General features: G+C 35.2%; 1 protein-coding gene across 5 annotated transcripts in view; it reads left to right on the forward strand.

Moving 5' to 3' along the window:
• Nucleotides 1-11,450, forward strand: part of LOC107762827 (uncharacterized) — a 38,130-nt gene extending 26,680 nt beyond the window's left edge. For 3 of the 5 annotated variants that reach the window (XM_075242043.1, XM_075242042.1, XM_016581220.2), the window contains 2 exons: nt 3,062-3,236; nt 3,529-3,890. In XM_075242043.1, coding sequence (XP_075098144.1) covers nt 3,062-3,228 — 167 coding nt within the window. In that variant the 3' untranslated portion in view covers nt 3,229-3,236; nt 3,529-3,890. Of the gene's footprint in view, nt 1-3,061; nt 3,237-3,528; nt 3,891-9,636; nt 9,860-11,168 lie in introns of those variants that run through there. The other 2 variants (XR_012704426.1, XM_075242041.1) reach the window with 2 other exon arrangements.
• Nucleotides 11,451-11,678: the final 228 nt, after the last annotated feature.

Consider the following 11,678-nt stretch of genomic DNA (forward strand, 5'->3'; position numbering starts at 1 on the left):
AAGCTATACTCCGTCTTCCACAACAGCTCAGCTCCAAAATCTGCACGCAAGGTGCAGAAGTGTAGTATGAGTACAACCAACCCCATGTACTCAGCAAGTATCAAGACTAACCTCAACGAAGTAGTGGTGAGGTTTAGTCAAAAGATACTCAATTTATATAACCTATGCAACTCATAAGCATATATAATAATAGAGATATAACCAAGAAATAACCAAGGAAACAACGGATATCAATAATAAAAGTGCACAATCGAAGAAGAATATAATAAGCATGCTTTTCCAATTAATCAGGTCAAAGCAAATACAATGCACCAATTTTGCGTACAAAAGAGATATGCACCAAGTAGCATTTACTCTTATACTTCACCATGAATATAAAGTGTCTATACATGACAAAGATTCAATCCCATATCAATTTCCAAATAGCATTTATGTGAAAACCTTTACATGAGTACAACATGTCAATGTATGATGAAGACTCTTCCTTTACATAAATCCGACACCCTCCAATTGTCCATCAACTCACTAACAAGTCCCATGCATATGTAAAATGCATCAACTAGTATGTGTAGAAGATATGCATGAATAAAGCATGAAAATGCATGAATACACATAAAGAATTCACTTGGATGGTCAAAGCTTCTACCTTTATGCTCAATAACTCATCACATCGGATCCCTCATCACAATCAATCAGAAACTCGTCAGTTTTTCACAATCTGCGCGTACGCTATTAAGAGAGAAACATGAGAGGGCGATCCTATGGGGATGGATCCATATCCACACGCTGAACGGATCGTGACTAGCACGTCCAATGCACGACAAAGACTTCGTGCCAAAACAATCTCATATCACAATCATCGCACGACAGAAACCTCATGCCATATCCATATCATAACAACCGCACGGCAAAAACCTCGTGCACTGCACGACAGAAACCTCATGCCATAATCATCTCAACTGCGCGGACAACTCACGTGTCATAACCTCAGTACATACTAGGGAACCATATGCAGCGATGTATGCATATGAATAATAGATGATCTCTATGTATGATATATGCATGTATGTGACGTATTACTGCAGCTCCAACATGTAATCTATCCTCCAAATGATCATTATGTCCAATTAAGCATCAAAAGCCTAAACATGATCTCTAACATGAATAAGGAGACTCAAGTAGTCGTACAACATTTTAAGGCATATCACAAGAATAACAAGTGCAGATGTGTGCTCACATTATAACTTGTGACTATGACCAAATCAAGTATATCAACATATCTCAAGAATAGGTATACTCAGATATTTGGGCTCAATGTGTTTGGTGAGATCAGCCAGATAGAACTTGTGTATGATAATCAAGCTTCCCTTCATATTGCATTAAATCCTGTGTTCGATGATAGAACTAAACACATTGAGATTGACTGTCACTTCGTTAGTGAAAAGATACTCTTAGGAGATATTGCTACAAAGTTTGTGAAGTTGAATGATAAGCTTGTAGATATTTTCACCAAGTCCCTCACTGGTTCTCGTATTAGTTACATATGTAATAAGCTCGGTACATATGATTTGTATGCATCGGTTTGCGGGGAAGTGTTAGATAGTTATGTAATTAATATGTAATTAGTCCTAGTCCCACATAGAATAGGACTAGGATATGTATTTTATATAGTTATAAATAAGGCTCATTGTATTATAATCAAGTGATTAATGATATATTTTTCTCCCGTGCTTTCTCACAAAATTCATCTCCAAAATCGCCTCCTCTCGTTCTCCGAAACTCAAAATAGTGAAAAATGAACATTCTCAAAATTTTGGACATAAAATACCCTGGAACTAAATAATGCATCGAGTTCGCGATCGCATGGGCGCACCTATGCGACCACAAAGTGTCACTGGCAAACACCTATGCATTTGCAACCCTGCACACCCGATCGCAGAGAGTAACACCTCCAGTCCCAGAAGTCTACTACACGATCGCGTAATAACGCTCGCAACCGCGAAGCTTCACCAATCGACCCTACGCGATCACGGATAGCTTCCATGCGATCGCGGTGAACAAAATTCCACTTGCCACTCTCCCTCTACGCAATCGCGGTATACACCTCGCGATCGCGAAGACCATCACTGACAATAGAAAAACCAACAACCAACTTAGCTCAAAATGATCTGAAACCACCACGAAACTCACCCGAGCCCCTTCAGTCCCCGTCCAATCATTCTAACAAGTTCATATACCTTACTCAAACTTATCGAAAGGCTCAAAACACGAATAATAACATCAAAATCAAGAATCAATGATCAATCCAAATTATGCAACTCTCTTAAGTTCATAGATTTCAACTTTCAAATAGAAGTGTCGAATCAATCCCGAGCCACCCGAGGCCCGAACTAAAAATTCTTACGAGTTCCAAAATCATCATAAGAACCTACTAGAATCTTCAAATCCACAATCCGGAGTCGTTTACACAAAAGTCAAACCATAGTAAACTCTTCCGACTTAAATATTCCTAAATTAGAATTTATCTTCCAAAACATTCCCGAACCTCTCGAAAATCAACACCAACCATATACGCAAGTCATGAAACATCAAATGAGCTTACTCAAGGTCTCAAATCACGAAACGAAATGCTAGAACGCAAAGCGACTAGTCGGGTCGTTACATGAACATTGTGTTGTAAAGTGATGATTTCCTTTTTGTGTGATAAAAGATAAGTTATTTTTGGCCCTGTCGAATTAGTTGAGGTGCGTGCAAGCTGATTTGGATATACCATGGTTATCAAAAAAAAAAGAGTTCTTTTTGGGTCATAAATAGACATTCCTCTCGTTGCATTGTAATGAAGATGGAAATTGCATGGAGTGATCAATATGTTACTTTTTATGCTCAAGTACCTCTAGGGTCTAATTTTGTGGTTTGGAGCAATTTTCCTTTCTCCTTTTCCTTTCTAGGGTCTTCTAGCCATGAACTTCTGGTTTATAAACACTGGGAATTGGGTGCCAAGGTTTTTGTTGGAGCCGGATATTAGTTACCCAAAATTTTAAGTTTCCTATATGCTGCCCAGATACAAACCACGATAATGTTTCAAGAGATTACTTGCAAGAGCTCTTTGGTAATTTTCCATTCAGTACAGCGGGGGTGGATGAAGTGCAAGATGATCAGAGTCTTGGAGAATATCAGATATATGACCAATACATCGATGGCTCTTATTCCGAAGATGAAGACTACTAAGATGTCTTGTGAGTTTTCTTATCTCTCTTTTACGAATCATATCCTTTCCTATTTTGGTGGATCTAACAGTAACAGTTTTCCATCACTATCAACCATAACCTTTTCCTTGCCAATTGTTGTGGGTGTTGAACATTTTAATTCATAAGAAAGTATTTTTTTCCATGCAAGTAATTTAGTTTTCTTTTGGACTTGAATATAATACTTTTCCTTTTAGCCTTTGATTAATCTCAGTGAGGAGTGTACTAAGTATGATACTAATTCCATCCTGTTGTTTTTGAATCACTTCTACGGCTACTGTAGGCTAAGTAGTATTTAGTGGTTGACTGAAGAACCAATGCTGCAGAAAAGGGTTTGGAATAAAGTATATTACCTGAGCTCAAGTCCAGTAAGGAAAAATTTCTCAATGTGCACAGCTGCTGCTATCCATTATTATATAAGACGGATGTTTGGGAAGGCTAGAGATTTCTGTACCATATTCATTAGGAAGTTATAAATAAAAGCTTATAGCGTTGCCTTTTGTTTGTTTTTTTCCCCTTTTGGTTTTGCATTTCCATCATAGCTGGCTGATTAAGCTGACTGAATGCTGAAGACATGAAGAAAAACCATGGTTTATCATACTGCCTAAGTTACATGATGCTCTAATCCCACTTCGGTATTATTTGGAATATATTTTGGTGGCTGGGCCGAGGGTCCCACCCAGGGGCGGCTCAACTAATTTTGTGGCCTAAAGCCAAAATATATTAAAAGGCCCTTAAATTTTCATAATATTCATATGATAATAAGACACAAAAGAAACCCACATGACTTTCTGTGATACGAGCCCAATGCGTGATGATGCTAGGCTCACATCACGGTTTCGAACTCTCCCGTGGACAAAAGTATGATATTTAGAAATAGGTAGAAGATTCAGCTCATTATCCATTGAGTACGAATCTTGCGCTACTGTCTTCGAGAATTTCTTTATTAAAACAGATAGACATAAAAGAACTTGCATTCTGATGTATGAATAAATAAAATATGACAAAAAGAACTAGCTAATTCAGAGAATCCGAGTTAAAATTAGAGAGTGAAATCATCAAAAACATGAAGAGAAGAAAGAGTATACAAAGAGGAAGAAGAATTAGAATTGATGAGAAGGTAAATATACTTTTTTTTAATGCGAGAAAAAATTTATCATTATTTACTCGCTCAATAGGAACCTTCAATCAAAATTTTAAAAATGTAAAAATTTGAATTTTTTTATTAATAATATTTGTATAAATTTTGGTATTATATATAATACTAATATAGTATTTTGTAATTTTGGGGCCCTTACTATTTGGGGGCCTAAGGCAAGGGCTTTATCTGCCTTACCTTAGACCCGCCCTTGGTCCCACTTGGGGTCCACAAATTTAAGAGTTCCAAGATGTAGAAATAAGTTGGTAAAAGAAGAATTCCCTTTGGTTCAAGTAGTGAAGAAAATAGTACTTCCTTTGTCCCATTTTATGTGGCACACTTTCCTTTTTATCTGTCCAATTAAACTTAGCCACATAAATTGGAAGTTCGAACAATGATGTTATTTGGATTTGGTAGTTTGTCCACTTTAAGCCATTAGTAATTCTTCTGTTTTGTGGGTTGCTGCACAGGCTTGGCAAAAAAAAAAAAAAAAAAAAAGGAATGCCGATATTCATCAGAATTCCACTCATGTCCCTTCGTTAAATTGGTATTCGACAAATTGTCCCTTATTCCCTCTCCGTCTACAGTGGTGTGTCAGGAGTAAAATGGTCGGTTGAGAAACTGGTAACTGGTTATCACGAGGGTGGTGCATAATTATTTTTGGTGTGCTTCACATTCCACACCCAGTTTTCTGTTTCTCTGACTGCATAATTATTGCTTATATAAATCAAGAGTGAGATTTATTTGTTGTGTTTGTCAACAAAAGTTATAGTTAATTTAAAGGCCAAATACATAGATAGCCCCTCAAACTTGTCACAAAATTCCATCTAGGCACCTCATCTTAACCAAGTTCCAATTGAACACTTTAAGTACCATTAAACTGTACAATTAAACAATTATGATGACATGGATCAATGTTTGTTTCTCACTTTTATCTAGCGCGCGTAAAATGACTTTAACAAATATAAAATGGGCCCCATTCCTTAAAAAGTTGCCTTTTGCTTTTTTCTTTTTTTACTACATATCTCCTTTTCTTCTTTCTATTTTCGATCTCTTCTTGACAGATCACTGCTTTCTTCCATTATTTTTTAATAAAATAAAAAGAAAGAGGAAGTTGAGCTATCGAAAGAGAAGTTTTTTAACAAGCCTGTGAGATCATTGTGTTCAGAAAAAATTTTGAGAACTTTTGAAAAGTTTTATAGGAAATCCAGAATCTCGGTCCCGTTTCATTCTTGGCAAAACAGGTAGATAATATACAATTGGAGTTTAACCTCTGTAAGACATCAAAAAATGGACCAAAAGCTAACTTTCAATTTGATGACAAATTATTAAGCTTATTATTATTATTATACTTCAAAAATGCTCTGCAATGATCTTACAACACCCTACCCCAATAATAAAATATTTATCACCTAATGAAATCTGCAGCACAATTGCGGTACCATATTTGTCTTCTGTCTTTATTCTTAATTTTCATTGTGGTCTATGATAAAATTCTAAGACCCATATGGTGCTCGTTTTTCTCAACAACTTACAGAGATGGTCTGCGAATTGGAAATAGAACTTTGAAGTGGTGATGTTGAGTCAATAGTAGATGGTGGAGAAAAAGGGTTGAAGGGTTTTGATGTCGGAAAGGATAAAAATCTGAGTTGATGGTGGAGAAGATGATACTCAAGAAGGGGGTTCTTAAAAAATAATTTTCTTTCGTTTTCTTTAGGCTCAAAGGCTTTTCTTCTTCTTATTTTTGGCATTAGTTTGATTAAAAAGCCATGTGGTGTTTCCTTATTTGTTACATTTGACAGGTCACCGTGTGTAAAGTTCACGCACACTAATTTTTTTACGGCTATCATTTAAGGGTTTAAATGACACAGTTTAGGTGTACATGAAGTGTTCAATTGGAACTTGGCTAAGATGAGGTGCCAAGATGGAATTTCGTGTCAAGTTAGAGGGGCTGTATATGTATTTGGCCTAATTTAAATGAGCACATAGAGGTTAGGAAAATTGTCATTCTATTAAGTGGCTGGCTAAGCTAACATTCAAGGACCTTAAACTGTATTGCGTCCATCTCTTTTTCAAGCCCACCAAAAAAATATTGATGTAACTTTGACGCCTAAGGCCATTGCATACTTAAAACATACTCTCCTACCATAAAGCCACTTTACTTTAAGGAGAGGAGCTCCAGCTACTCTACTACCACTGCTGCCAGTGCAAAAGGATGCCGTCGAAACGACATTTGAGAAGCTAGTGTCAATAGACATTGAAGAAGGGATGGTTCTAGGGGTGCTTATCGGGCGGATAATTACGCTTAACGGTTCGGCTTATCGGTTATCGGATTATAAATGTAGTAATCCGCTAGCCATCCAACAAGACAACGGGCGGATTGGTATCGGATTGACAATTATCGGGCGGTTATTGGGCGATTTATCGGCTAAACCAAATAGAAATTTTTTGAAAATCAATACCAAACGGCCAAATGCATAGTTCAAACTGTCTCTGTCAGTTGTAGTAGCTTTTCCTGATTAGAAGCCAAAGACGACTGCCATTAGCTACTGACAGACGACAGTTCTATTGAGAATTAGAAGGGATTTAGCCATTTAGGTTTTAATAATACTTTATATACATAGGGGTAAAAGTATAAATATAAAAATTCTTAACGGTTTACCAGATAAGAAAATTGAGTAATCCGCCCACAAACCGTTAAGCCGTTAATTATAAAATCTCAATCCGTTCACAATCCATTACCCCGATAATTCGATACCAATAAGCCAATAAGACATCGGTTCGGTTAACGGTTTCGGTTCGATTTTGATCAGCCCTAAATGGTTCCGGGAGATGATGTTAATAGGTATTGGTGACTCAGTTGTCATGCACTTTTAAATTTAAATAAAACTTTCTAAGTTTTACTCTTTTAAAAACGGATTATGTTGGCTCTTCGATTGAACTGTGTATTTCTTCTACACTTCCTCATCATGTAAAGGTTTTCCAATCTGAAAACAAAAGTCTACATATTTACTTTCTAAAACTAGAATGACAGGATGAGTATTCTTTTCTTTCTTGATTATTTGCTAGATTCATTTTGTTTGGCTTCCATCGGTTAAAAGTTATGCTTTATATGCTCATTATGAGATTATACTATTTCCTGATTTTCTAAACACTGTATTGTTTCTTTTATAATCAAACACTTAAAAATATATATCCCTAGTAGCTTCTTGCACTTATATCTACTTTAAAGACTGTTGTCTCATAAAAGCGCTTAAGGTCTTAAATATATGTTTACGCCAAGTAGGCTCATCCTTATATATCTATCACATTAACATACAGATGTAAGCAGTGCATCTGAAAACAAAAGTCAATCAATTTACTTTCTGAAACTAGAATGAGAGAATGAGTATTCTTTTCTTTCTTGATTATTTGCTAGATTCATATTATCTGTCTGCCATGGGTTAGCAATCATTCTTATTTGATAATTAAGAGATTATACTATTTCCTGATTTTCCAAACACTAAATCAACATGTGAGCTCTAACTTCAACAATCTCGATGGTTATTTTTGTTGTGGACTCTCTTTAAAATACTTAAGAGAAGGTGAACTGGATTTTTGACAAGCTAAAAGCTGCACATTCCTTTTGCAATCTTGTTATCACTTCTGATTATCATAGCTTTTCTTTGTTTATCCTCTGAGTAAGTATTGATTTGTAGGCACATTCATTTTTGCGCAAGTACATCATAGGGTTGGGAACATGTTAGACGGTAGAATGCCTTCTGGAGAAAAATTCATTTTGCCAGACCTTTGAGAATACAATCTTATACTAGACCTTTACTTTCCATCTAGCTACTGCTATAGTTCCATTCAATAGCCTCTCTCTTGCGCCTTTTGGACTGTCCAAATGTTCTAAAATACTGTTTATAGAGCACTTTTCCACCATGTAAGAAAATAACAGAAAACTGGATATAGGGAAAAAAACCCAGTTCTTTCCTGTTCCAATCAATGATTCCGTTAAAGATTGGAAATTGACATCCTATTTGCTATCGTAGCATGATATTTTTTCCCTCAATGCTATTCCTAATAGGTTAGCTTTTGTAGGGGTTAATTGCTTCCAGTGAGCATAATTCAAACAATTGCATTAGCAGCAGAAAAACATAAGAGATTGTGTTTTCTTTCTTGAGATAGTATACTGATAACAGTAATCCTGTGACTATATGAATCAATCTGGGTGAGAGCCTTGCTCTGAACTCATCTCCCCTGAATCAAAGTCCTAGTAGGTGATTTTGTAGAGAATCAAGGATAATTATAGATGTAATTTAGCTACCTTGGTTTTCAATTTGTCAAGGAAGTAGACCTTGGTTTTACTTCAACGAACAATATCAAAGATATCTGAGCTGATTAGTATGTCTTGGAACAGTTTGATTTGCTCTTGCATTATAATCAACAAAATTATAACTTGGTCCGGTCTCGGGTTCTTCGTTTTCTCCTTCTTCCTTTCTCCACCCTGCATTCACCTCCGCTGACTAAAACTTTGATGTTGAGCATCCATGCACGAGAAAGTGAAGTGAGTATTCCAAGCAAACATTTCTTTATCACTTACCTTTTGGCACTCGATGCTTGCTCTGACTTCCAATACAAAGAGAAAAAGGATATATAATACACTACAATAATGGCAATCTGGCACTGAGGCGCATCATTTGTGGAAAGATGATGTGACGGGTCTATCTATTGAATATTTACAGCTTCTGTGTACTGCTTGTGAACTGATATTTGGAAGATGATTACAAAGTCTACATTAAGGCATAGTGTTTATGGGCTCTCTAGATACAGTTTTTGCGTAGTGTTTGATGGAGTCCAGCTTTTTGTAACATTTCAGTACCTCGTTGTGTACTGTTTTATCAATAATATTTTGCCGTACCTATTAAAAAAAGTCTACATGAAGGCATAGTAGGATTTCTTGAATATTTTCATATTGGTTCCAAAGTTTGAGGAGACTTGTGATTCAGTATTGTATTTAAACTGGTTGGTTTAGTACAACCTAAGTTCTAGATTTGTCATATTAATTTGAAAATTCTTACGTATTAGAGGACTAATGTATATCCTCCTTAATGATTTGGTGATTGGAACAATCCCATTTAGTTAGTTTCCTTCAAAAACCAGTATCATCTTTGTTCTTAACTTGAAATATGAGATAACTTACAGCTTAAGTTCGTAAATAGTGAGCTAGATAATCCGAGCACTGATTCACATTCTCTTTCTTGATTGCAGTTGTATAAAGATAAGAAGCAGTCAAGAGCAATACCAGAAAGGAACTGCACAGAAAATAGCTGCACTCGCACTCGCAGTTGCTAGAGGGAAGCTTTTCGGTAGCCTTCTTCAACTTCTATTCTGCTTCAAGTTCTGCACAAGTTTACTAGAATTGGATAATTTGTGAAGTTTTCATATTTATGAATATTTCTAATATATAATCTTAGTATTCCTCATTTGGTAATCTCAACAAATGTACTTCCTATTTAAATTAAAGCTTTGGAAAAATAACCCCGCGTTAGAATTTTAAAGCATGTCGGTCAGAATTTTAAAGCACCAGAAATCTTGATGATTACTAGAATTTTAACCCACAATGCGAAATTTTTTGTTGATCGGTTAGAATTTTGTAGCCAATTGCACAAAAATATGGCAACAGTTAGAATTTTGTGACTATCACCATAACTTGCTAAAATTATGACAATAGTTAGAATTTTGACAAATCACCATAAGATTTGTCCAATAATTTCTGAAACCTACGTGCTTAGATTATTTTTCCAAGGCTTTTTTTACGGGAATCAAAATTTAAACGGTGGTGCCAAATGATTATATTGTGCCATTCTCCCAAAATGCTAAGCTTTCGACGTAACAACTAACACCAAAAGCATGCCTTTCGGGCGGGCTATCTTAGCTAGTGCTTTATTTGGAAAGACTGAAGTACCTCCACTTATTCTACCATGGGTCTTTTATGTACACATTGTACAGAAATAAGGAGGATCATATAGACGTTCTTCGATAATCTATCTATATCTATCTATCTATATTATTATAAAAGCACGAATGTTTATGCTAAATGTTGAACGACAAAAATATTCTTGTAATATTTATCAACTTTTATATCCTTAGAACTAAATTATTATTTCTTATAAATAACTCCATATTGGATAAAATTGTAAAATTGAACATTTGCTCATAATATTTAGGACTTTGAAATCAATTCAAACTTTACTAAATTTTTTGTAATGGAACGTATTGAAAAATTGATCTTACAAAGGAAGACTTTGTGATGGAACGAGATTGAGGAATTTGTGGTTGCAAAGGAAACGTCCTGCTGAGTCTCAATTTAATTAGTATTTTGTACAAAATATCGCTGACTTTACGTATTTAATCTCGTCCGCCAATATCTCTTTTGTGGCCATCTCTCCAACTCCAAGATACGCAAGCATACTTTTTCCTTTTTCCTTTACAACCTCACAACTTTTTGTTTTTGGATTCATAGAGAAAGTGATATGTTCGAGTTTGTTTATAGCACATATAAAACAACTCGCCATATGAATATAGCTTAATGATATGTTGAAGAAAACTCAAATTTGTAAAACAGTAGATTGTGAATCAAATTCTATCTACTTTAGCACTCATATCATCAAGTTCATCAACACCTGTAGAAAATAATTCTTATTATTTGCGATCTTAAATATTTAAAATTATATTATCGTTTGGAGATTGTTTCTTTATTAGTCCTTTCTTGAATTATTTGGTCATGATTTTTGTTGTAGGATCTACTTGAAGATTCGAAGCGGAAGTAAAAGAAGAAGTAAGTAAGAAAAAACAAATTTTCCTGTACCATTCTAATTATTTATTCCAATTGCATGTGAATTTCTTTTCCTGTACTTCCATATAAGTTTTCTAAAGAGTTTGTACATCAATTTAACCTCTTTTTTTTACTTGACTGAAACTGATGTCCAACAGGCCTTGATATGTAGGGTCTTATTTTTGCAAGAAAGGAAACAAAGCCAATTCCATTTCGATATTATATTGTTCAAGAATTAAGCAGGAAATTTACTTTGCCTTTGTTTTTTTCTTTTTGTTCTATGTTTGTGAGATCCACTTCTTGCAAACAAAACTTGGTGAAAATTGGTAAGAATATGATGCAACAACGGCGTATGCAACAATGATTGTTATATCATTGAGAAGTAAATAGTATGCTCTATCTTGTCCAAGCTAATCAAGCAATAGACAAGGAAAGAATAAATATTTTGGTGAATTGATATCTGAAAGTATGTTAA

This window comes from Nicotiana tabacum, chromosome 21 (assembly GCF_000715075.1).
Source record: "Nicotiana tabacum cultivar K326 chromosome 21, ASM71507v2, whole genome shotgun sequence".
In the NCBI taxonomy this organism is placed as follows: Eukaryota; Viridiplantae; Streptophyta; class Magnoliopsida; order Solanales; family Solanaceae; genus Nicotiana; species Nicotiana tabacum.